The 26,268-nt window shown below is 50.0% G+C and overlaps 1 protein-coding gene across 2 annotated transcripts in view; it reads right to left on the reverse strand.

The window, feature by feature from the left end:
- SAG (S-antigen visual arrestin) overlaps window positions 1-23,304 on the reverse strand; it is a 30,119-nt gene extending 6,815 nt beyond the window's left edge. The window contains exons 1-12 of one of the 2 annotated variants that reach the window (XM_053903571.1): window positions 23,121-23,304; window positions 22,070-22,200; window positions 17,803-17,863; window positions 15,405-15,449; window positions 13,553-13,746; window positions 11,599-11,658; window positions 9,431-9,507; window positions 8,856-8,991; window positions 7,749-7,833; window positions 5,324-5,396; window positions 3,043-3,180; window positions 136-213 (exon numbers count right to left, since the gene is read on the reverse strand). In XM_053903571.1, the coding sequence (XP_053759546.1) occupies window positions 136-213; window positions 3,043-3,180; window positions 5,324-5,396; window positions 7,749-7,833; window positions 8,856-8,991; window positions 9,431-9,507; window positions 11,599-11,658; window positions 13,553-13,746; window positions 15,405-15,449; window positions 17,803-17,863; window positions 22,070-22,144 (1,022 nt within the window). In that variant the 5' untranslated portion in view covers window positions 22,145-22,200; window positions 23,121-23,304. Of the gene's footprint in view, window positions 1-135; window positions 214-3,042; window positions 3,181-5,323; window positions 5,397-7,748; window positions 7,834-8,855; window positions 8,992-9,430; window positions 9,508-11,598; window positions 11,659-13,552; window positions 13,747-13,866; window positions 14,041-15,404; window positions 15,450-17,802; window positions 17,864-22,069; window positions 22,201-23,120 lie in introns of those variants that run through there. The other variant, XM_053903575.1, reaches the window with a different exon arrangement.
- Window positions 23,305-26,268: the final 2,964 nt, after the last annotated feature.

Raw genomic sequence — 26,268 nt, forward strand, 5'->3', positions numbered from 1 at the left:
CAAACCTCTACTTGGTCAGCGATTGAATCTGCAAACCTTTCTTACTTTCTGGCCCCTAATCAATCATTCAAGGAAGGGTCAGTTCAGACCGGGAAAGGCCACGACAGCAGACAGCGTTGCATCTTGGACACTCACCCTGACACCGTGAGCTTCACCTTGATGTGGTAAGACACCAGGATGCCCAGGACAGTCCGGTCTATGCCCTCCTTCAGTCTGCTCAAACAGAAGGGAAAAGGGGAAGGATGTAGTGCAGCAGCAGAAAGCAAGAGCCGGATGGATGAACAAAGCCCTCACCTCCATACAAGCCTATTATAAGGGGGGCATCTTCTCAAGGAACCGGTGAACTCAATCAAGCTGTCAAAGTCCTAGAACTTTCCTTACTCAGGGAAGGGGATTCCTTTCCTGCATTGTAGCCTGGCATTTTCCCCCTGGACGTTCAGAGGCCACAGTGTGCTTCCTGGTTCTCCCTGCTCTGTCTCCACTGATGCTCATCCACCGGCTTATCAGCCAGAAACCCCTGTTCTCCTCAGCTCCTCCCTCTGCCCCACCTGCCATCTACCGAGTCCCTCTCTGGGCCAACCAACGAGTCCCTCATTGACCTTTCCTGCCTATATTATCTCAGTAACTTACCTCCCACAGGCCAGGCTCCTTCCCTGAGCTCTCAGCCACCCTGCAGCCAGAGAGCTCTCCCAGGGTCAAGTCCTAGCATGGCCTGGGAGGCAGTCTGGGGGCTGGCCTTGCCTGCTTTTGCCACCTCAGGCCCTGCTATGCCTCAGCGTCTCCCATGTGCCCACCTTGCCAAACATAATGCCTTCCTCCTCTGCTCTCTAAGATCTCAAGTTGAAGTTGAGCCTCCTTTGTGAAGTCTTCCTGGACACCTACCAAGCAGCTTGGGTCTCTCTCCTTTGTGCTCTGGCCCTGTGTCCCCAGCACCCAGCACTGTGTTGAAGCAATATCGAGTGAACGCGGTGCGTGGGGCCATCACGTGTGCCCCAGAGACAGTGCCATCTAACTTTCCTCAATGGAAACTCATTCCAGGTTCTACTATCAGGTGCTGAGCTCCTGCTGTCTGATAGGCACCGTGCTGGGCATCGGCAACACAGATTATCGTCTCATTGGTCTGATGTGGGGACATTAAGTATTCCCGGATGCCCAGTCACAGGAGTTATGGTCTGAAAAACATCATGACATGCTAACTGGAACAGTGTGAATGACAATAGATAACGTGGCCAAGAAAGCTGAAGGCTTGAGGCAGAACGCAGGGGGAATGGTTGTGCTGACAGGTGTGAGAAGGGTCTGAGAGAGTGCAGGGCACGTTCTGGGCCCAAAGACCCCAGCCCAGGGATCCATCTCACGTGATGGGATGCACCTTGGACGTTGCTCCCAGAGCCGTGATGCCCCCTGAAGACTCCATCGGCTCATTAGTGCCTGGAGCTCCTTGCGGAGGGCAAATGCCTTTGTCTGGAACCGTGGATGTGGTCACTCAATAGAGAGAGGTTGCCACCAAAGGGGGCAAAAAGGGATACAAGCCTGAGACCCTACCCCGTTGCCAGGACTGACTCTCTGACTTGTACTGAAAGGGGTCAAATAGCTGGGGAAGAGAATGTGCTTCGTCTCATGCCTGAGAATATCCTGCAGACTCTCTCCCCTGCCATTTTCCTTGAATGCGTTAGGCTGTCTGCTCCCCCCTAGTCTCTCTATCTCTATGTCTGTGTCTGTCTCTCCCTGTCTCTGTCTGTCTGTCTGTCTGTCTCTCTCTCTCTCTCTCTCTCTCTCTCACACACACACACACACACACACACACACACACACACAGATTGGTTAATCTGGGTTCTGCTGTGGTTGTCGCTTTCCGGAGCCCTGGAAGACAGCCCTGAAGGTGGGGGTAAGTAAAGGACTCAGGTTTAGGGGTGGACTTTGCTGTGTCATCAACTGACCAGGTGACCTTAGTCAAGCTGCTCCCTTCTGGCTGAACTTCAATTTCCTTATTCAAAAAATGACGACTTACATGTTTGTGAAATAGCCCGTGAACCCTAAAACATTTTCACAAAGGCGGCGTGCCATTGCTGATGTGGTGATCACACACCCTGGAATAAGTTGACCTAGCGTCAGTCTCCTAGACCTTCACCAAAGCGCCTGAGAATCCAACATACCAACTCGGCAAAGTACCCTCAGAAAATCCTTTGACTCCTGTGATGCTGCTTTCTGCCAAATGTCTGCTGACCCCACTGTTGTCTCAGAGAACGTGTGCTACTGAGCTATGGGGTCATGGAGGTCAAACAGGCGATCCTCTGCCCGACGGCATCACCTTGGAGGTGGCCTGCTGGGGCCATGGAGGGAGCCCCAGCGCGCCACACGGGGGACGGCAGCCAGTGGGCCTTGAGCCTCGGCCGCGGCTCCACCCAAACACTCAGGGCTCCCCAACAGACATGCTCTGGGAGTGGAAGCCTCCAAAGATGGCCAGAAGTGGCAGTGGAGATTTGACCTTGAAGCTTCACTCTTGGTTTTGCTAGATCCGCTGGCTGAATGCAGCCAGCGGTTCTTTGAGTTGGGGTCAGCAGATCAGTGAACTTCATTTAAATTTAATTGACATCTGTAGCTACCAGCACTTCCTGTTCTTTACCTTTCCTGGTAGAAATGAATAAATGACATTTCCGTCATTCGTGCGGCCAACTGCATTACGAAGTTTATTATATGCGAAGGGCGCCACACTAGCGAGTGATACTTTTAGAAGGGAACGGCTGACATTTCTGGAACACTCACTGCATCCCAAGCACCACACTGTCCATGGATTGTCTCCCATAATCATCCTAAACCTCTCCAGGAGGAAAGGCAGCACCCCCCACCGCAAAGACAGGAAAACTGAGGTTCTCAGCTCACGTAATCTGCCCAGGGTGGCCCAGACTGGACGCAGTGGAGCTGGACAGCCATCATGCCACACGTGGGCCCATGAGACCACGGGGTGAGATGAGGAGGGAGGCAGACGGGCACCACCCCTGCACTGAGTCCCAGGGGCCCGTCTCCTGAGCTACAAGGACTCACATGGTGCTGGATGCCAGGTTCGTGTCCTCGTGCTTGATCTTCCCATCCAGGGCGATCCCCCTTCTCTCACGGTTGCTGGCCAGCAAGGGCAACAGTGTCAGTCTCGTGGTCAGAGTGCTGTTTGGTAGCACTTTCTCTCTGCAGGAAGAAAGACAGGATATTTGGCCAACTGTTCTTATGGTCATGAAGCAACCGTCGGATCCAAGTTCCCTGCAACCCACAGGGAAGACGGTTCAGGTATCTGAGCACCTGCTTTACAACAAGCATTATGGCAGCTCAAAATGGGCTAGCAGTTGGGGCGCCTGGGTGGCTCAGTCGGCTAAGCGTCCGACTTCGGCTCAGGTCGTGATCTCGCGGTCCCTGAGTTCGAGCCCACGTCGGGCTCTGTGCTGACAGCTCAGAGCCTGGAGCCTGCTTCGGATTCTGTGTCTCCCTCTCACTGCCCCTTCCCTGCTTGTGCTCTGTCTCTCTCTCTCTCAAAAATAAATAAACATTAAAAAAAAAAAAAAGGCCGCCAGCAACATTAGGACATTCCTTCCTCATCCTGTTCTGAGTCACTGAATTTCTGGAGTATTTTGTGGGGTTAAATGAGACTGACTAGCACAAGGTTCAGGGACCACACCAGGAGGTGTGGCACGTGTCCAGGGGAATGGATCGCTGAGGAGGGCGCGGTGCGGCCGTCTGTGAGCCCCGCAGACTGGACTGGTTTGGATTCAAGGCACACGTGCTCTGTCTCTCCCAGAGCTTCCCTGTCACTGGCCGGGTGGTGAGTTTCTCAGCATCTGACAGACACAGGGAGCCCATGACAAACCGTGGGTCTGCAGGTCGGGGATGGAGCTGGGGACACAGCAGCAAGGGGTCTGGAGCATCCCTGGCTCATGGAGCGAGAATGTGGAACTGAGGCTGCAGGACTGGCTCTGCCATTCACCCGCATGGCGCACACCAGGCCTATGCCCAAGAGCGGTCACGCGGCCGCAGGGCCCGGCCAGCCCGCAGCCTGTGTCAGTGCTCCTGGCACACCCTCCATCCTTGTACCCAGCCAGGAGAAGGCAGAGAGGGGCCCCGAAAACACATCCCAGGAGTCGGCCCCCAGGGTCCTGGGTGCCCCAGGGTTCGGGGACGGTGACTCAGGCTCTACAGCCTTCTGAGTGGCTTCTAGTCAGAGACCCGTGGGCACCATCGGGCCCAGGTTTTTCAGTCTCCCTGCCTCCCACCCTTGGTGGGGGGGAGGGGGGGGCCTAGAACGATGGCCAGTTTCCTGGGAATCATTTGCTCCAAAATGCACCGAATTGCTGAGAAGAAGACCAGATAATGGGCTCTCTGAGAGAAAAACTCGGCCAGGGGCCATTTTCTCCTCTCATCATTGAGCATGTGCCAAAGGTGAGCCCGGGGGACTCCGGGCCGCGAGGATGTACGAGGACGCACCTGCAAAGGAGAACAGGCCCCACCAGCCCAGCACCAAGGGAGCAGCTGGCGACTTACAGCTCTTTCCTCCTCCCTCCCCTCTGGATCTATATTTAAACCTGAGGCCAGATCTGCTTTGAGTAATAGTTTATTCCAAAGTTGTCTTTTAAACTTGACGTCATGTTCTCTTGCTGAATCAGTCTGTCTTTCCTCACCAGTCCCCTTCCTGTAACTCTGGTAATATTTTTTGCATACAACGGTGCTTAGACACACCAGCAAGACAAAGAGGAACAGACCCGCCCAAGCGACACGCTCTGGGGGAGGCGTCACCCCAGTGGCCTGTGTGGGAATGAAAAGCGGGGAGCAAAACCGGGCAGGTCTCTCGCTCCAGCGTGAAGACGCCATCACAGGATTCTCATCTGTTTCTGATTCTAATGAAGGGAGAGAAATGATTCACGATGCCGGGCTCAGAACTGATCTATCATTGGAACCGGCTGTCACTGGTACCACATTTTCAAATTGAGCTGAAGATCAAAACACAGAGAACCCTTGCTTGAGCTGAGAGATCATTTGCTTATCCGCTCTGGGGGCAGAAATAGGATCCAAATTCCTACCAACGTATTCCAAGGATCAACAGAAAGTCCCACCTCTTCCCACTTGGACATTTGGATCTTTATTCCTCTCCTTTCCATCATCCCTTGTGAGCGAGACCTCGCAGAACTCTTGTGAGTGAGAATGGAACTTTCTTTGCAGCCCTTGAAGTGAGACAAAAGGAAGGAAGCGAAGCATCCTACTTCCCTCTTCAGCGTGAACGAAAGGGGAACTTGACAAAGAAGCCTGAGCTGTCCAGGAAGTAGAAACCCAACAAGCGACTCACTGTGTTTCCTCCTCGGCAACCGGCTTGGTGTAATAATCACTCGAGTAGAGAACCACGTTGGCCACTTGTTCCACTGCAAAGGAGGGACAGGGGTGGTGATTCGACGTGGGGTCCTCCGCACATGTGCATGGAGCCTGCGGGGACACGGTTGGTTTCCCTCTCCAGTGACTCTTGGACTGTACTTCTCAGGCTCGGCTTTAAGGCTGAGGTTTCTAGGTTCTGTGCTCAGGACACTTCTGTTCACCAATCACCTGCTCTGTGGCAGCTCCCAGCCATGGGCCAGCCTCCCTCAAATGGCACCTCTTGGGAGACCCCTCTCTGCAGAGCCCACAGCATACCCCTGGGTATCCTTCCAAGTGTTCTGGAACTCACCAATTGCTCTGTCTCCAAACCCACCTTTTTCCAACACTATCTTATTTAATGAGCGCCTCCTTCTCGTTGTTCAAGCTAGAAACCACCTGCCGGCAGCATAAGACTGACAGGAAGGTAGGCTCCGGAGCCAGACTACTTGGGCTCAAATCCCAGCTTAGCCATGAGCCGCAGGGTGAGTTACTTAGCTCGTCTAAGCCTCAATTTCCCCATCAGCAAAATGGGGGAGATAATTGTATCTAACTTACATGGTTGTTGTGATGATCAAAAAGATAATTTTTAATCTCTGTTAAAACCAAATTTGAGGATTAAAAGAAACAATTTGCGTGAAGCACTCAGCACAGTACCCAGCATATAAAAAGCTACTAAAGGGGACCCCGGGTGGCTCAGTTGGTTAAGCGTCCGGCTCTTGATTTGGGCTCAGGTCATGATCTCACAGTTTGTGAGACTGAGCCCTGCATCGGGCTCTTCACTGACAGCGGACAGCCGGCTTGGGATTCTGTCTCTCCCTCTCTCTCTCTCTGCCACTGTCCTGCTCTCTCTCTCAAAATAAAAAAATTAAAAAAAAAAAAACACATGAAAAAAATTTTTTAAAGCTACTAACATCTTGCTTCAGAAAATTCAACCTTCTTTCAAAAATTAATGGCTTCGATGTTAGAATCCATAAAACTTTGAGAAACAATTTAAAATCAAAGTATCAAGTGATATGGGGCTGCCTGAGTGGCTCAGTCTGTTAAGCATCCAACTCGATTTCGGCTCACGTCATGATCTCACTGTTCATGAGTTCGAGGTCCGTGTCGGGCTCTGTACTGTTAGCGCAGAGCTTGCTTGGGATTCTCTCTCTCCCCCCCCCCACCTGTGCCCTCCCCCCACTCACACATGCTCTCTTTCTCTCTCAAAATAAATAAATAAACTTCAAAAATAAAAAATAAATTAAAAAAACAAAACAAAAAATAAAGGATCAAATGATACTTTCTCAATCCTGCTGCTTTGTGGAACACTATGTTGGCTACTACACACAAAAGATGCTAAATAACTCCAGGTCCCACAAAGACTAAATGCAGACGAAATAACCAACATAAAACAAAGCTGTGAGCATTCATATTCGTATTGGGAAAACTCTATAATTCCTTAGTATGCATTCATCAAAACTCCTGAACCTCCTTACTGATGATGGACACACAAACACAGAGGAAAGTGGTGTATGTATGACACGAGCGATCAACCATCCTGATTTTCCTGGAACTCGCCCCATTTAGCATTGAAAATCCACACTCTGCATCTAACTTAGTCACTGGGGGTTTGAGTTAGCAGTGAGCTTACAGGTCACCCTCCCTGGCCATTCTGCTGTGTCTTTTTTTACGTAGCCCCTGTGAGACCATGACATCAGACCATCCCCTGCACTTTGATGCCCTCTGAGCTGAAGAGGTGTGTAGAACAGCAGGCAGGAGGCGCCCTGCTGGTAGCATGAGGCCAGGCGTGGTCACCACCTCGTGGTGTTGCAACAGCAGCAGAGACGGTAGGGCTTTGCCGTTCACAAAGCACCTCCAGTGTGACCGGTCCCTGCAGCCTCATGAAATCCAGGCAGGTAGACCAGGAATCAGGGCCGTGGATGTCAGCTGGGATTCAGAGAGGACTCACACGGCTTGAGACCACAAATCAGGCCTCTGGCTATCAGTCTAGTGCTTTGCCCACTGCGCTGTGTGGTATCTACCAACAAAAATTCCTTCTGATCCGAGAGAGAAAACTCCATGCCTTCCCCGGAGATCTGGCAAGGGGCTCCTCCAGGAAGGCATGGCATGGAAAAATGGAAGATGGCCTGTCAGGGACATTGTTTCAAGACAAAAGACAGCCCTAAAGCAGACACAAGGTTTCAGGAGGTGATGCTGAAGGTCTCGCCTCCAGCAAGTCCCTGCTGTCCGTGACAATAGATAAACAGGCAGTTCCAAAAACCCAGGAAGTCCTTATCCAACCAGAGGAGAGACCCTTGGGAAATAGGACCAGACTGAGAAGTTCTAGAAGACACTACCCTCCCGTTTTGAGAAGAGGGTCCTACCTAATGCTTTAATCTTCTTCACGGTCTTGTCTGTGTTGTTGGTCACAGTAATGGTCACAGTAATGGATTCCCCATGGAAATAGATCTGTAAAAGTCAGCAGGCAAGTCAGAAAAAAGAAACAGAGGGTGGTGGTATCTTTAATCTCATGGCTTTTTCTAGGTTTATCTCAACCCTTTAACTAGTGTAGAAGTGACTGAGCTCCCACACTTTCAAGGAAGATAAAGTGACAGCAACATGTTTCCTTTGGTGATAGTCCAGAACACAGCCTGCCTTGCGTGTGGCATAAACTGAGGAAGACTATGGTGACCAACGTGGAGGGGAGCGAGGGTATTCCCGCCTGGAACACCCAGTGCAGAGGGTCTGAGGGTCACGGCAGAGGTGGCCGTGGGGGTCCTGAGCGGAATTATAAGGCCATTTTGGGGCAGGATGAGTGCAGTGACTGGGAATCACTGGGAGCCCAGTAGCCAAACTCCCGTCCGCAATGCTCCCCACATGATCTAGGCCCAGGTGGGCACACCTGGACATACATGCGCACACACGGGAATGCGCGTGCACACACACGCACACACACACACACACACCACGCAGTATGTTGAGCTTTTGCCCATGTGTGTGCCCAGCTCTTGGCAACCAGAGGACCAGAGACGGCCTTGGCTGGTGCTTCTTCGCCCTTTTCCACTGTGACATACTTGAGTGATGACATTCACGTGATTCAGCCACCCCTTCCTCATGATGTTGAAACTTAAATTTCCCAGGGGAAGTAAACCATTTGCAAAGCTGCACCCACTGGTGCTACACTGGTAAATGAGGCCCGTGGGGGCAGAGGGGGCGAAAAAGAGTCTGGGGCAGGGGGATGTGGAGACCACCACCCCTTTCCCGAGTTGGTCAGGACTGGCGGTATAGGGGAATGTGGCCAGCAGGACGCTATTCTAAGGGTCACCTCCACGAGCTCCAAATTATGAAAAATGCCAACTGCTCACAAATGCTGGTGCTTTACTGTGCCTAGAAACAAGATCTCGTGCCACACACTCACAGCAGACGGGGGCCCGGGGCCTGTCCCCCAGGCCTGCTCCCACACGGGACACACCTCTTTGTCACCTGCTCACCTCTTTGTCAAGGGAGACCGCGAGGTGCAAGGGCTTGTCGGACATGAAGAACTGCCAGGCGGCCTCTGCTTGGGGCTGGGGGCCCATCTTCAGGGGCGCGTGCTGTACTTTGCGGATCAGTAAACGCACGGAGCTCCTGCGGATGAAGATTTGGGCTCAGGTCATGATTTCACAGGTTGTGAGTTCAAGCCCCGCGTCAGGCTCTCTGCTGACAGAGCTCTCCCTCTCTCTCTGCCCCTCTCCCACTCTCGCTTATGTGCGCTCTCTTTCTCAAAATAAATAAACTTAAAAAGAAAGGAAGGAAGAAGGGACAGAGGGAGGGAGGGAGGGAGGGGGAATCTGGAGTCTTTCAGAGGCTTATGTGAACCCCTGAGGTTGCTAACTCCTCTCCATCACCCCTCAAATGATCAGCCACTGACCCGCCCCTTGCGTAGACAGTCTTTCCTGACTGCCTGGCCACGCAGCCCTGTGGGGAGAGCTCCTGTTCACGGAGCCAAAGCAAGGGGTGGTTTTCTACCCTAGTTCCTTGCCCCCCCTCCCCAGCACCACCCCTCCTCCCACAGCTACACTCTTACTTCCTGGGCACTTTGTCCTCCTCATCCTCTGTGCTGTCTCTGGCGAATGCTTTGACCTCAAAGTCGACCCCACAGCACTGCAGGGGGCAAGAGAAGAGACAAGGCCTGAGTCAGCACCTCCCTTCCTGGGGGCTGGGGTCACACTGCCCACGGGATGTTATGTGCCACCTTCTCTTTCTATCTTCGCCATGTCCTTTTTGGGGCTGCCCCAGTGAGGAGAGATTCGCCGTGTAAGGAAATAATGACATCAGCACGAGAAGCACACCGTGGTCCCCAAGCCCCCAAGGTGATCATGTATGGTGTCCACCCCCCCCCATTTAGTTGTCCCTCTAGATGTGACCCTGCATGTGTGTCACACTACCTACAGTGGGGGCCAGACTCAGGTGCTCACAGAGCAACAGAAGGCCCTCGACGGCCCATGCCGGCCACCAACGCCCGGCCTGGGGTGGGGGAGGGGGGCAGGGAGGGGCACGGTCAATGGCCAGGCTGGACCGGGGGGTCTGGTGCTGGTGGCTCTTCCAACTTGTGCTGAGAAGCTGGAAATGGAATTTGGAGCAAAGTCTGCTAACGTTGAAATGACCTACCTAACGGTATGTTGCATGGGTAAAGCAAAAGCGTCCCCCCACACCTTCCACCCCCAGCCGCACGAGGCCCTTCCCCAGCCTGCTTGTCTCTGCACATTATCACTCGTGGGGGGCATGGGGGCCGCACCGCCCTCACCCACTGCCCGGAGGGAGAAAGGGCACGAGGCCAGCTGCGTTGATGGTGGCATACCAGCCACAGCCTCATTGGCTCTGCAGCTGTGGAATCATGGCGAGTCTGAAATCTAGGTCGCAAACACACCGGCACCACTACCCACCATCACGCCGGCACTGCTTAGTGGCATGACCGAGCCCTCTCCGTCCCTCCTCACTCCGCCTGCACCCACTTCGTTAAAGATGCTGCCTATACAAGCCAAGCCCTCACTCTGGTCCACCCTGGACACATGCTGTTCCTTCTACCCGAACGCTTCAAGCCTCTCTGTCTCCCTCTTTTTTATATTTGACAAACTCCTTGGTGTTCTTGCCGTTCCAGCTCCAGGGTCTCCCCAGCTCTAGGGCCCCGAGGCCCTCGGCCGTGCAGCCGCTCCCCTCCCGGGCCTCCATGGGCCCAGCTCATGCCCACAGCCCTGCTGCTGGGATGGAGTAGAGGGAGCACTTGGGTTGGCACAGGGTCCCCCACTCTGATTTAGTGACCTCGTCTTCCTCCATCTTGGCCACCCACATCTGGGTTTTCCTGGACCAGTGGCTTTCAAATGTTTCAGGCCACCCCCACGGTAAGAAGCAAAGTTTATAATGTGGCCCAGTAAACAGACATGCGTGTGTAAAATGGCTCGGGAAGTAACACTGAGCTTTGTGCAGATTCCCCATTTTATCCTATTTCATTCTATTCGATTTTTCTCAAATGTTCCTTCTGGTTCACTGCACCGATTTCACAAACCACCAGTGGGGCAAGATCCCCACATCGGAAATCCCTGCCCAGATTGTGGCGTCTGTCACCGTGCCCCTCTGTACTCCGGGATCAGCCTCGCCACTATGGTCTTCACTTCACTCCTGTCTAGCCCTCTCGCTCGTGACACCTCCGATTTCAGGGCCTGTAGTCCCTGGGTCCTGGCACCTTTCACTCTCGCCTCCTGTCCTCACCACCCTCCTTCAAGGCTTAGAGCCTCTGCCCACCACTTAGAGCCCCCTGGCCACTCCTCCTTATACACACTCAGCCCCTTTGCTTCTCTCTTCCTTTGGAGCTCATGCTTGACCCATGCAGCCCCTCGCAGTGCAGTGGCCAGATTCATTAGAATGTCTCTCTACTTTTGTATCTATTTGAAATTTTCCACAATATATGGCTATTTTTAAAAGTCTTTTGAGGGGCACCTGGGTGGCTCAGTGGGTGAAGCGTCCGACTCTCGATTTCGGCCCTGGTCACGATCTCACCATTCATAGGATGGAGCCCCACGTTGGGCTCTGTGCTGGTAGCACTGTAGCCTGCTTGGGACTGTCTCTTCCCCACTCTCTCTCTGTCCCTCCCCTCTCAAAAAAAAAAAAAAAAAAAAAAATATATATATATATATATATATATATAAAGTCTTTTGAAGGAATGAATTAATCCATGGCATTTCTTTTTGAACTAACCTTCCCCGTATCTTGTGGAGCAGGCTGCAGCATCACTGAACAGGGCAAGTAGTCAGGAAACTGTGGGAAGAAACAAATCATTTTGTTCAGAGGGGGTTCTTCCACGTGTAATATGCACTCAATGTACAAAAACTGGAAGACGATGACGAGCAAGCAAAAACCACAAAAACAAACAAACAGAAACACCGTGGTCACCCGGAATAACATCACAGACACAAACTTGCAAGCGTCCTATGGGCACCCTTGCCCACAAACACGTATGCAGATGTGTGCTCTACAGAAATGAGGCCAATGATGCACACGTCCTGTCCTCTGCTTTGCTCACATCGCCACCCTAGCCCTACTCAGAATGCGTTATGACTGTTTTTCTATGTGCGAGCTCTGCACCACTGTTTCTGGGGCTTTGTTAACACCACATTTAATTTCGCCGGCCCCCTTCACAGGCTGGCCCTTCATGAAATGGTGCTTTGCTTTTTTTTTTTGCCATGATAAACAATGCTACAATAAACCTCCTTCTTCATCTACCTTAGCACAAATTTCTCTAATTAAGTCCAGAGGCTATGCTGCTAGAAAGGGAACCATCAGGTCAAAATCACATTTTAAAGGTTCTTGATACATGCTGGCTTGTCATCTCTGAAAAGTTATGGCAATTCAGGGATGACCGAGTGGCTCAGTCGGTTGAGTGTCTGACTTCGGCTCAGGTCATGATCTTGCGGTTCATAAGTTCAAGCCCCACGTCAGGCTCTGTGCTGACCGCTCGGAGCCTGGAGCCCGCTTCAGATTCAGTGTCTCCCTCTCTCTCTGCCCCTCCCCTGCTCGTGCTCTGTCTCTGTGTCTCTGTCTCTGTTTCCGTCTCTGTCTCAAAAATAAACAAACAAACAAACATTAAAAAAAAAAAGTTACGTCACTTCAAACTCCCAGTACAAGATCATGAGGACATGCACGACCACAAAACTTTTTTTTTTAAGTGATTAAAAAAAAAAAAGGTTGTGGTAAAATGCATAATGTAAAACTTAAACATTTTAAGTGTATAGTTTATTGGCATGAAGTTCATCCAACCTTGTTCTGCAATAATCCCCACCATCCGTCTCCAGAACATTCCTCTTGTCCCAAACTGAAACCCTGTACCCGGTCAACACTGATTCCTTCCCCCTCCCCCCGCCCCATTCCCTGGCACCTGCCATTCTATGTTCTGTCTCTATTAATCTGACTGCTCCAGGCCTTTCCTGTCGGTGGAATCATACAGTCTGTCCTTTTGTGTCTGGCTTCTTTCACTTAGTCTGATGTTTTCAAGGTTCGTTCGTGTTGCAGCATGTGTCAGAATTTCCCTTCCCTTTCGAGGCTGAGCCGTGTAACTTTGGAGCAATAGATAATCGTAAGACACACAGACACGCTCATAGGGACGGCAGTAGCTGCTTTGGCTGTACTGAGTTCACGCCCAAGTCTTCAGAGGCACGCAGGCTGGCACTGTGGGTCACCAGGTCTCACCAGGTGGGACAAAGCCCCAGGAGAGGTGGAGCCACTCATCTGCCGTGACCACTGAACAGCGGTCAAGGGTACAGATGACTTCCGACTTCAGTAAGCTCTCCCATCCTGCAGGGAGCCCTTTCACGTCTAGAACGAGTCCAGGCCAAACGAGGGGCACTTCTTTCTTTTTATAGATCAGCAAGTGAGGGAATAACGTGCCCGTGTAATTAGTTGGTCAGATGAAGGGAAATATTTAAACCGTGGGTTGAAATGGTGCCTTCAAAGGCTGAGAGGCTATTTTCAAGGACTTAAAAAAAGACAATCACAGCCCGTGCAATCTAGAATTTCCTCCAAGGATGCAATTTGAAGGCCCACAAATGTGAAGTCATTACTCTGTCCCCTCCTCCTTCGCTCCTGGTCGCACTGGAAGGTGAAGGAGCTGGGGCAGGGGAGAGGGGAGAGGGGAGAGGGGAGAGGAGTCACCCACCGTGAGCAGGAAGGGGTATGTGTTCTCCCCCAGCTTCTTCATCAGGCTCTCCTGAAGCTTTGTGGGGGCCCCCGCGGCCCCCACAGGAGGGAACACTTGGACCTGGGAGAAGTACAGGTCCCTGCGGAATGTCAGGCCAATCACATCGATGTCTTCCTGGCCGTACCGGAAGGCGCAGGTCAGAGAGACGTACACTGGAAGGGAGACAAGAGGAGGATGGGCTTGTCCCACTGGCGTGGCGCCTCTGCCTGGCTGAGTGGGTGTGGGGCAGCCACCGACATCCACCCATTAGCATCTAGAACCACAGCACCCACCTGTTTCTGCAGATCCAGCACCTTCCCTGGGGCTTGTGTTAATTACTCTAAAGTGTATGTCAGAGGACACAGAGGCACCTTCCATGAACCGCCTGTTTTGCCTTCAGGCTCCCTTGTGTCCTCCACCCTATCACCCCCTCCTCTTGACCCGCCTGCTCAGGGACCTCAGGAGGTGTGAGGTCGCTGGGCTTCTGAGGACAGGATGTCTGCATGGAGTTGAGAATGAAGGTGATAAGCAGAGGGAAACAGCACTAGGGAGCAAAACAGACCTGTGCCAGACAGGGGCCTGCCAGAGGCGCTGGCCAGGGCCTTATGGACCAAGAGGACAGATGAAACCAGATCCCAGAAACGCTTCTTTCACATTGTTCAGAAACCCATCAAGCATTCTCTAAGCCAAAACTTCTGCAAATTCAGGTTAATCAAACAGATATAATCTGTGCCTCCAGTGAACCAAAATGGATTATATAAAAACTATACGTTTTGAGGGAGGACTATTTACAACAGTCTTTAATGGGGTAAATAAAAGCATGCAAAGCTCATTATTCTTGAACAGGAAGCATATCAGAAGTGGTGCCCCCAAGTCCTAGAAGTCATCGGTTGTAGATTTTGTCTGTGTCCTCCCCACTAAGCTCAGAAGAGCCAATGATCACTTGCCTGTCCCTCATCCAGTGTTTGTAAGAGAAGGTGCCCAGAGATGCCTGGGCGTTATGCCTCCCTCACTGGACAGTGCTTTCCCTCAGAGCGGGAGGCCTTCTCTGGCCAAGGGTGTGGGCTGTCAGGGCTCAAACCAGGATCCTCCTGGTGCCAGAGGGAAGCAGGATACCCAGGAGGAAGTCAGAGACAGCAGAAGGGGTGGTTTTCAACCCCATTTCTGCCATGACCCCTGGGTGCTGATGGCCCCACCTCTGACGTGCTTCCGTGGTCACATCCAGGGGTGGGAATGACGCCTTGTAGTTGCCAGTAGCAACCACTCTGAAAAGCGTATTCACAATGGAACAGAGTCAGTAACGTTATCATAAGGAGAACTGGGGTCTGCCCTAATTTAGTTCACACAACTGTTATTAGCACCAAATTACTTGCCACACACACCACAGCTGCCAGACGTCTTCAGGGATGCTGTGATGCTGTGGTTCAGAACCACCACAGTCAGCATTTAAAAAAATGAGCCTTCCAGCAGGGCTCAATTTCCCATCAATTTCCCTCCTGAGTTTGCCTCCAGCAGAGAGCCACAAGGCACAGGGTGACCACAGAGCTGATGGAGCCCACGGACCTGCTCTCCACGCTCCGTCCACCGTTTACCTGTCCTGCCACCCTGAACAAGTGACTCCCTTGGGTCTTTACCTTCATGTGGGAAATGAGGACAATGAGCTCTGACGTGAACAGGACAGGGTCCTGAAGATTATACCGGGGAGTGTGGGCGACAGGGCCTGGCAGCGATGGGTGTGAGAGAGCGCCAGCGGGCTCCCCGACCCTCCGCCCCCAGAGCCAGCCAAGACCAGACCAGACCAGGTCCTCAGAGTTCAAGAAGCCCGCCTCACCTTTCTTTCCCTTCACAAGTGCAGGATCCACCAACACGACACCATCTACACGGAAAGGAAAAGAATAATGAGGGTGGACAAGATGAAAGAGACCAGAGGCCTTCTTTATATATTTATCTGTGGTTCTTTAATTACACAGTAATCCATGTTCATTATAGGAAAATCAGAAAGAGTTAAGCAAAGAGCGAACAAAGTCACCCAAATTTCCACCATTCAGAGATACCCATTGTCAAGATATCGGCACAGGTTTTTTTTCCAGATGTACATACACTTATATGGATGATTTTACTGAAAAATTGAGATCCCACTCTATATACTATTCAGTTAACTGCTTTTCTCATGCAACTATATATTGCAAACGTCTATTCTTACACACACACACACACACACACACACAATGTACTAATCATTTTAATGACTATACATTGCTATTGCTTCATTGAACGGATGCACCATAAATTATTTAATTAACCCCCTCTTGTTAGGGCATTTAAGTTGTTTCCAGTTTTCCCCATTATAACGAGTATTGCGAGGACCATCGTTACTACATACATCTTTGATCTATCAGTGGTAGAACCGGATTTGGCTTTTGATGACATATTGCCAAATGACCTTCCAGAAAATGTTCTGCTGAGGGACATTCTCATCCTCAAGTGCCTAAAAATGCCAGGGTTGGGTTTTTTTTTTTTTACAGTCTTTTTAAAAATAGCGATTTTACTTGAAATAATTATAGATTCGCAGGAAGTTGCAAAGATAGCACAGAGAGTCCCTGCGTATCCTTCATTCGGTCTCTTCCAGTGGTTACATCTTAGATAACCGTCCTGCAATATCGAAACCAGGAAGCTGACATGGGTACAGGATACAGTGTGTGTATAGTTCTAAAGTCATTTTATCTCATGTGGAGTTTTGTGTAACCACCACTGCAATCGATAAAAAGAGGTTCCCCCCACCATAGAGCAATCTCTTGGATCATCCCCTCCCCCACCATCCTCTGTCCCCGGGGAACTACTCATCAGTTTATCATTTCTATAATTTGGCCATCTCTAGATTGTTATATAAGTGAAATCACACAGTATATAGCCTTTGAGACTGGCTCTTCCCGCTCAGCACAATGCCCTTGAGAGCCATAAGCTGTAGCGTGTATCAGCGGCTCATTCTTTCTCATTGCCGAGTAGAATTTCACGGTATGGATGTACACCAGCTTGCTTAACCTTCTTCACATATTGAGAGACATTTTGGTTCCTTCCAGCTTGGAGCTCTCACACATAAAGCTGCTATAAACAATCGTGGACAGGTTTTTGTGTAGACGTGAGTTTTTGTTTCTCTGGGATGAGTGCCCGGAATGCAATTGCTGGGTCATCTGGTAAGTGTATGTTTAAGTTTTAAAGAAACCCCAAAACTATTTTCCGGAGGAGCTGTTCCACTTTACATCCCGGCCAGCGATGTATGAGTGATCCAGTTCCCAGTATCCTCACCACCGTTTGGTATGGTTGCCATTTTTAATTTTAGCCATCCTGACAGGTGTATAATGATATTTCAACTCACCGTGCTTTAATTTGCATTTCCCTAGTGGCTAATGATGTTGAACATTTTTCCGTGTTCTTTTTTGCCATACATACATCTTCTCTGATGAACTGCTTTTCATGTTTTTTGTGTGTTTTCTTTGTTTTATGTACAGTTTTACTCTATTGTTTTTAAGATTATTTATTTTTGAGACAGAGAGAGAGTGAGTGAGTGAGCAGGGGAGAGGCAGAGAGAGAGGGAGAGAGAGAACCCCAAGCAGGCTCTGCCTGTCAGCTCAGAGCCCGACTCTGGGGTCCAAATCACGAACCATGAGATTAGGACCTGAGCCAAAATCAAGAGTCGGATGCTTAACTGACTAAGCCACCCAGGCACCCCTTTGTGCATAATTCTAATTGGATTTTGTTGTTCTTACTGTTGAGTTTCTTTATATATTCTAGAAATGAGTCCTTTGTCTCCCCCACGCTCTGTAATTGTTTCTAATCAGCATTGCACCTCATGTTTTAATTTGCATTCCTACAATTAGATTATTAGCAAAGCTGATTTGAACTGATTTGAAAGAAATACAAAACTAGCAGTTGTCTGATGACTTAAAGGAAAACCATCATTAAAATTACAATCTTGGGGCGCCTGGGGGGCTGTTAGTTGAGCTTCCGACTTCGGCTCAGGTCATGATCTTGCGGTTTGTGGGTTCAAGCCCCGTGTTGGGCTCTGTGTGCTGACAGCTCAGAGCCTGGAGCCTGCTTCAGAATCTGTGTCTTCCTCTCTCTCTGCCCCTCCCCTACTCACGATGTGTCTCTCTCTGTCTTCAAAAATGAATAAATGTTAAAAAAAAAATTTTTTTTTAAATTACAATCTTACTCCAAACTCAACTTACCCACAGGCTCTATTTGGTCAACATCGTCTATATAGTCTCTCTTCCCCAGGTAGATGGTCACCTGTGGGAAGAACACATGTGGATTCCAAGTGGCCAAAGAACACTAAAGCACTAAAGCCTTCATGTTAAAAATCAGCAACAACCGAAAAAAAAAACAAAAGAAAACAAAAACAAAACAAAACAACAACAAAACAAAACAACCAAAACCAAACAAACAAAACCCCTGGCCCCACAACAGCTGGCACATTTTGATTCGTCTTGAGCTGCTGCCTGGCCCTGCAGCTTGCCCATCACCCACTCTCTCCCTGCTTGGCTGTGGGCAGAGACTATGGATTGCAGGCAAGGTGTGCTCTTTCTTCAGCCCCATAAATCTGCTCCAAGGGATTCTTCCCACCCCCTTGGATGGTCCCCATTCTCCCACCTTTTCCCAGAGCCTGGAGGTCTGGGAAACCCAGGTCTGACATCCCAGGTCTGAGATCATCCAGGTAACCTTGTTGAATTCACTGATAATACTTCCGTGGAAAGTTATGCTTACGCACGTGAGTCTCCTCCCAACACTTAAGCCTCTTACAGCTGGCTGTTGAATGAACCAGTTTCCCCTCCTCATTAGAGGAATTTCTGAACTGAGTAAAGAGGCAGGAGGAGTTCCGTAATCCCTGAAATCCTACCAGATGAGCTCCTGTATGGGAAAACCTGAACCCATGCCCTGAGAAAGAGGGTGTGGGGAGTTGGGGGGCAATGACCATGGTTTTGGTCCTCTTGCTGTCTGTTTCCATGCCCCTGGTAGTGAAGGTCTCTGCCAACCCCCTTTATGGAAGCACATAGGTCGTGTTCATCAAAGCGCACCGCTCTAAGCCACAGGGTTGTGAGTGCCTTAATGGTAAGAATTCTTTCACCTTTCAGCCGTCAAGGTTTCTGCCACAGTGTCTGATACACTGCAGGGATCTGATCAGCATTTGCTAAGGGCCCCAATGAGTGAGTTCACGCACTTTCCTAGCCCCTTTCATCCCTAAGCCTCTTAAATTCATATTTTTATTTCCATGAACCACCCAAAATAATTTGTTGGCATTCAATCATCTCCTAGATCTACTCCCTCACATCAGATACTCTGGAGTGAATCCCCGTGCCTTCTAAGTTATTTGTATTATTGATGAAACACCCGAAGGACTGCATAGTCAGGTGGCTGGGAAGGATGGTGTGAGCCCAGAACCAAGAGAATGCTTCTGGAACCAATGGTTTCATCTGCAGGTGAAGGGCCACCAAATGGGGATGCAGGCTGATGGTTCCAACCTTAAAGCTGTTGAAGCATTTTAAGCAGGACGAAAGACTGAATAGCATTTCGGTGCTTATCATGTCCCAGGTGCCAAGCTAAGCACTGACTACAGTCTTTCACTGAATCCCCACAACTGCTCTATGAGACAGGAATTAGCCCCATTTTATAGAAGAGATGACATTGGCATCAAAGTGGAGAATGGATGGACGAGAGGAAAGCCAGTTGGGCAGCTGACTGAGGCAGGGAGGAGGGAAGAGAGAAGGTGGATGGAGAGAGTGTGTTTTCTTCTTTTTCAAGCTTTAGCTTGGAGGAAGAGGAGCTGGAAAGGTGGTAGGTTAAGGGGAGTTTGTTGGTTGCTGTCTTTAATACACCTGAGGTCCGGGGGCGCCCGGGTGGCTCAGTCGGCTAAGCATCGGGCTTCGGCCCGGGTCACGATCTCATAGTTTGTGAGTCTGAGCCCCACATCTGGCTCTGCGTTGACAGCTCAGAGCCTGGAGCCTGCTTCAGAGTCTGTGTCTCCCTCTCTGCCCCTCCCCCGCTCATGCTCTGTCTCTCTCCTTCAAAAATAAATAAACATTAAAAAAATGTTTTTAAAATATGCACGAGGTCCATCCTTGCTTTTACGTTCAGACAAAGTACTGGTAGAGAAGGAAGCTGATGGTAAGACTCTAAGGAGGAGGTGGACCGAGAGACGTACGTGTAAACAGCATGAACCTTGGATGGGAGCAAAGGCATGTGTTCTGCTGCAACTGGAAAGGGAGTGGGGGAAGGGACAGGAGCAGGTAGGGAAGTGGGGCCGAACAATGCAGAGGTGCAGCCGACATGTTGTTTGCTCAACCAACAGACCCATGTGCCCTTCTTCCTGGACAGAAGTCGCCAACTGCGTTCAGGGTTCACCATCCCCATGGGGCCCAGGCTAAGAAGAGGCCAGCCCCAGAGGATAATTCTTGACTGACCTGATCCAATGATGATCATCCAATTCCTTTGGCTCAGGATTGGTTTAGGGTGGGCATGTGAGCCAGTTTTGACCAATCAGATATGACAGAAGTCTGCTGGAGGCTACTGGGAAAATATGTTCCCACTCTTAAGAAGAGACACCAGGAAGGCAACAGTCTTTTCCTTTCTCAGGAAGGAAGTGAGGATGAGATGGCTGGAGCTAGGGCAGCCATCTTGCCACCAGCTGGAGGATGAAGACCACAGAAGAGGGCAGAGTGGAGAGAATCACAGAGAAATGGGCCCAGGGCTCCTGGTGCACGCTGCCTGGGGCCATACAGAGCCTGCAATTGGAATAATCCTAATATGCGAGACATTAATTGATAGATTTGCCCACACGCACAAAAATTCTAAATTTCTCGGTTCAAAGGATGTCTATCTAGGTGTGGGGAATAAAATAGTGGGAAAAACATATGGCCCAGCAGGAGTGGTTTCTCTCTTCTTCTGCCAGAAGTTGGGAAGACACAAGTGGGAAAGAGTTTGGAGAATAAATGGTTGAGGAGTCCCCAAATTATCTATCACCCCACAGTGGAGTTCCTCAGCTGGGAGCAGAAAGGGCAGAGTGCCCTGTGCAAACCTCTTTCTCTTGTGTTGCACTATGAGGGTCAGAGAGTTTCCTTTGGGCCCAGGGAGGCTTAACATTTGATAAACCCTAAAGGAAAAATCCAAAGTTCAGTTTTACAAAGCACAGAAAATAGAGCGCTGAGAAGTCCCTGGAGCACCTGATCTCAGAACCGCATGTGCTGGCTAAGCGTCTACTTGGGCCAGTGATGATGATTCTCTGTGTGCTGCACATAGACTCAGTGTCGGAACCAGTCTCCAGGTCTAAGCTGCTTGAGTAAAGAGTGGACTGATCCTGGGGTGCCTGGGTGGCGCAGTCAGTTAAGCGTCCGACTTCAGCCAGGTCACGATCTCGCGGTCCGTGGGTTCGAGTCCCGCGTCAGGCTCTGGGCTGATGGCTCGGAGCCTGGAGCCTGTTTCCAATTCTGTGTCTCCCTCTCTCTCTGCCCCTCCCCCATTCATGCTCTGTCTCTCTCTGTCCCCCCAAAAAGAAAAAAAAAAATGTTTAAAGAGTGGACTGATCCAACTGTATCAAGAGCCTTTTAAAGGAAAATTCTCAACCACTTCCGCGGGAACCCCTCAGAAGTCAACTAGAAGAATGATCTAGATCTACACCGTCCAGTGCAGTGGCGACTAGTTACAGGGGGCTCCTGGACACTTGGAAAATCATTCCAAACTGACATGTGCTATAAATGTAGAATGCATATCAGACTTCAGAGACTTAGAAAGTGAATGTAAAATGTCATCAATTAATTTTGATATCATTTGCATGTTGAAATGATAGTTTTTTGGCTATATCGGGTTAAATAAAAGTATATATGAAAATCAATTCCCTCTGTTTCTTCTTTTTTATAAATGTGGCTGCTAGAAACTTTAATATAACATTTGCAGCTTGAATTGGACGGTGCCGAGCTAGATTGCTGGCCCCTAAGAAGCCATCAGGTGGAGCAAGGAGACCCCGTCCATGGAGGCTGTGGTGTAGACCTTCCATCAGGCTTCCCTTTAAGATAGTGTTTAAAATTTAAGTCATTGGTTCAAGGTCAGCCAAGTAAAATGGGGGGTAAGGGGTGGGGACTGAGAGATGAGGAGAAAATGACAGGTCTCAGGACTAAATTCCTGATGAGACTGAAAAGAAGTTGTATTTGTACAATTCACTCATTCATTCATATCTCCTTGTCACCCGTAGAGACAGAAAATAGACACAGAGCTTCCTCAACCTCACAGGGTTTTGATGTTGATTGTGTCTATTCTTTTTGTTTTCTTTTTTCTTTTTTCTTTTTTGAGTAATCTCTACACCCAACGTGAAGCTTGAACTCACAACCGCAAGTTCAAGAGTCGCATGCTCTACTAAGCTGGCCAGGTATCCCCATCCCCGTGTCTATTCTTGAAAAGGCTCCTTTAAAAAAATTGCATCAAGTTGCTCACTTCTGTACCACTTACCGATTTGTCCCGGGAGATCTTCTTGAAGATAACATGGTTTGGTGCAGCCTTGCCGGTCTTCCCGCTGGCCGCCATGTTATCTGTCCCTGGAAACTTCTTCCACCGCGGGATGTAAGTCAGGTGTTAGAGGGCTGGGGAAAGGTAAAATGATCCTCAATATACAGTCAAGGACATTCTTGGTATAAAACCAACTTGTGAGATGCTGTGGATCCATTAGACATTTCTTTGGATCTGCTTGAATATCCATGTTTGATTAAATAAGGTCTTTGTCTAGTTTCTATTACACGGTGGTGTGCTTTTTTAAAAACATGTGTTTTATTTTTCTTGATAAGCCTCAAACATTTCTTAGAAAACCTCACTCAGAAGCCCAGCTAGATTCCAATGAGAAGGTTTTACTTCCTGATTAGCCTTTGGTATCATAACACTTAGCCAGGTTGGATTTAAAATTCTAACCTCACGATGTCTTATGGTAATTAGAATAGAGAAAGTTCCTGAAGACCACTAGATAACCACTTCACAAATATTATTTTCAAACTATGTCAAGTCCCCAGAAGTTCTTTTTTAAATTTTTTTTTAACGTTTATTCATTTTTTGATAGAGAGATAAAGCATGAGCATGGGAGGGGCGGAGAGAGGAGGAGACACAGAATCCGAAGTAGGCTCCAGGTTCTGAGCTGTCAGCACAGAGCCCGACGCGGGGCTCGAACCCACAAACTGTGAGATCATGACCTGAGCCGAAGTCAGACGCCCAACTGACTTAGACACCCAGGTGCCCCAAGTCCCCAGAAGTTCTGCCCAGCAACTCATACTCAGCTGTTTTCCTATCCTGTTCTCTCACTGCTCCCCAGCTTTACGCACAGTGGAAAAGCCATCTTAGCTGTCCGGAACTCAGTGAACTGAGCCTCTTTAGCAAGCAAAGTCCCTGAAACCACACGGAGAAGGCAAACCTGGGACAGACCGACCACATGAAAATGCCCATCGTCCTGACCCTTGCTCTTCCCTGTGCTTGCCCCGAGTTTCCGAGAAGCCTTGTGCTGGGGATGGTCATGTACCTTGTGCAGCCAGATGGGCCCGGGAGGCGAGGAGAAGGGCTCTGTCCCTCTGGGGTGAGCAGCCGGCCCTGGCTCTGTGTAACCAGATGACCCCACCGAGGCCCCTGGCTGATGTGCGTGGGGAATTTGTAGGGAACTTGGGGAGGGTGCCCACACCCGGGTCTCAGTGTCTAGAAGCCAAATCCCATTTAAGGAGCAGGGTGGAGAAGGGATTAGGGTTGAGACCGGCGAATTGATGGTTTCAGCAGTTCTAAGCATTAGGCAAAGGCACGAGTCTCCGTCCAGAGGGGCTCACAGGTGCAGGAGCGCCAGTGGGGAAGGCGTGGTGCGGGGGTGGATAGCTCAGGAAAAGCTGCTTTTTATCCTAACCCTCTTTGGGTTCTGGAAATAGACTGATTAGCCCTTCACCCCCAGTATCACCAGGACAGGGGATTTTCGAGTGCTCAACAAACTTGATTAAACTCAGCAGGTGGCTAATGCAACCTTGGGCGTGGGGATAGAGACAAAAAGGTCAAGGAGAAATGTCAACCTCAAGCCGAATCCTGGTGTTATTCAAGCCAGACCAGATGGGTGCCTCCCCTCCACCCCTTGCCCTCCTGATTATTGTCCCCAGTCTTGTCTGTTCCTCTCCCCACCTGCACCCCACCTCCCCCCTTGTCTCTGGAATCTGTCCACATCTTCTCATCCCCAGAGCCTCCTCCTGAGTCCACACCACCCCCTCTGCTTCCTTGGACCATAATGTCTCCTGCCGTCTGACTACCTCCATGTCCAGCCTCTGGCTCCTTGTCTGCAGTGGAAGAGGGGCCTCCCAAACCCTGACCTGTCCCCTCCGTTTAGTATCTCCCACTGTTGTCAGGACACGGGCACCATCTTGAAATCTCTACCTGCTTTCCACATTGTCCTGTACCACATTTCCCCCCACTTCCCCACCCCCACTGTTCTTTTTTGCCCGGAACAATCCTCTTCTCGGGGCGCCTGGGTGGCTCAGTCAGTTGGGCATCCGCCTTCGGCTCAGGTCGTGATCTCACAGTACGTGGATTCGAGCCCCGCGTCAGGCTCTGTGCTGTCAGTTCAGAGCCTGGAACCTGCTTTGGATTCTGTGTCTGCCTCTCTCTCTGCCCCTCCCCCACTCACGCTCTGCTCTGTCTCTATCAAAAAATGAATAAACGTTAAAAAATTAAAAAAAAAAAAAAAACAATCCTCTTCTTCTGTCTTCATCTTGCTGACTCATTTCACCCTTCGTGCTGTAAGTGAGGAGTCCCATCGTCCGGGGAGCCTTCCCCAACTTCCGGGGCTGGGCTGGAGGCACAGCTGCATTTGATGCTTGTGTGGTTATTTTATGATCTTTCTTCCCTCACTTGACTCTTGGCTCCAGGAGGGCAGGCACCCATCCTGTTGTTTCCCTCACCTCTGCGTTCCCGGTGCCTAGAACGACAGCTGCTCACAAGAACACTCAGGGAATGAACACATGGGACACTGCAGACACATTTACCTATTGGACTTGACCTTGTGTCTGGGAATGAAGCCAAGTCAAAGCAAAAAGCATGTTCTAACACTTTGGGGTGTTAGCATCTATGGAAACATTCCGGGGGCTCCCCCTCTGCCTGGACAATGCCTGCAAGGCCCTCCCAGATTTGCTCCCCTGTTACCTCTTGTGAGAAGTAAGGGAGATGACTCATTTTCAGAAATACCAAATAAAAGCTACACTGTCTAGTTAACAGGTTTATAACCTATTGGAAGTATGTACAAACCCCCCCCCCCCCCCAATGGAGTCCCAAACCCTTACACACTTCACTTCTTGGTTCTTCTTCCCCTCTCCCTTTTGAGCGCTTATTTCCAGAGGCCAAAGAACACGCGCCAAAGAACAAAGGGAGGAGGGAATGAACATTTGCCCCAATCAGACTACTTCACTTCACTTCACTTCCCTGTGCGCTAAGTCTCCACATCCCTCCTTTGAGTGGGCCGACACGGGCTTATTTCTCACTACCTCACCCACTTCTCCGGCCTACTGGTCTCTTCACTTTTCTTTAAAGCTGCCACAGGGCCTTTGCGCTTAACTGTTTCCTGTTCTGGAACACTCCTCTCACAGAGAGCCACTTCCTTTGAGTCTTTACTTCAATGTCACCCCATTCACCCCACAGCCTATAATGTACCAGGTCGCCCAGAACTTGCAGCCTTCTCTGCATTATTTTTCTTGTCACTTATCACTGTCTTACATACAGGAGAATCTGTGTGCCTTGTTTTCCTGTCTGTCCCCAGCCCCATCATTCCTGGAATGCATGCTCCAGGGGGGATAGAGACTTCCGACCACCTATCCCATCTCCAGCACTTAGAAGAGGGATCTCACTAGCCTTGAAGCAGCCCATCGATGAGTCTCTGGATTGCAACAGTGTAATAGCTGGCAGAAACTTTTTAAATTTCTAAGGGGGAAAGCTTTTTTTTGTGTTGTGTTTTTTTTTTTTAAACCAGAGGAATGCCAGCAGTAGCTGGCAAAAGGAATGACAGAATTAGAAAAACATCATTTGACAAACTCTGATTCCATTAGCCAGCCATGCCTTTTGATTTTCTGTATTTTAGTATGTATGTATGTATGTATGTATGTATGTATGTATGTAATCTCTACAGTCATTGTGGAGCTCAAACTCACAACCCCTCACAACCCCTCGATCAAGAGTCACCTGTTCTTCTGAGCAAGCCAGGTGCCCCATATTTTCCCTATTTCTGTTGCCTTGCCATCTGGGGCTCTGCGGCCCCTGGAGACTGCTAGCCCTTTCCTAGAGGCAGCCTTTCATACGCAAAGTAACCAATTCAGAGCCCACACACCTTGGAGGCCTCCTTTCCTCCCTGGTCAGGCTCTCACACTGAGCTAATACTGCCCTGCCCTAATTATCCCCAGACCAGGATTCAGACACTGGAGAGAGCCCATCACTAAAGAGCCGGAAGAAGTTATTCAAACTCTCCCAATCTTCAACCCACATATCTTGCCTCATCAGCTCTTTCCTGGGGAAACCACAGAGACTCTTGCCCATGTTTTCCCCTCCATCCCTCTGCCCCCTGACGGAATCTGGTGCTTCCCCATGTGGCCCCACGTGGCATGGGCTGTCCCCTCCTTTTGGGAACTGTAACAGATTATCTTTTCAGTGGCCGT

The sequence above is a fragment of the Panthera pardus genome, unplaced genomic scaffold (assembly GCF_024362965.1).
Source record: "Panthera pardus isolate Hobbes unplaced genomic scaffold, ASM2436296v1 HiC_scaffold_10, whole genome shotgun sequence".
Taxonomy (NCBI): domain Eukaryota; kingdom Metazoa; phylum Chordata; class Mammalia; order Carnivora; family Felidae; genus Panthera; species Panthera pardus.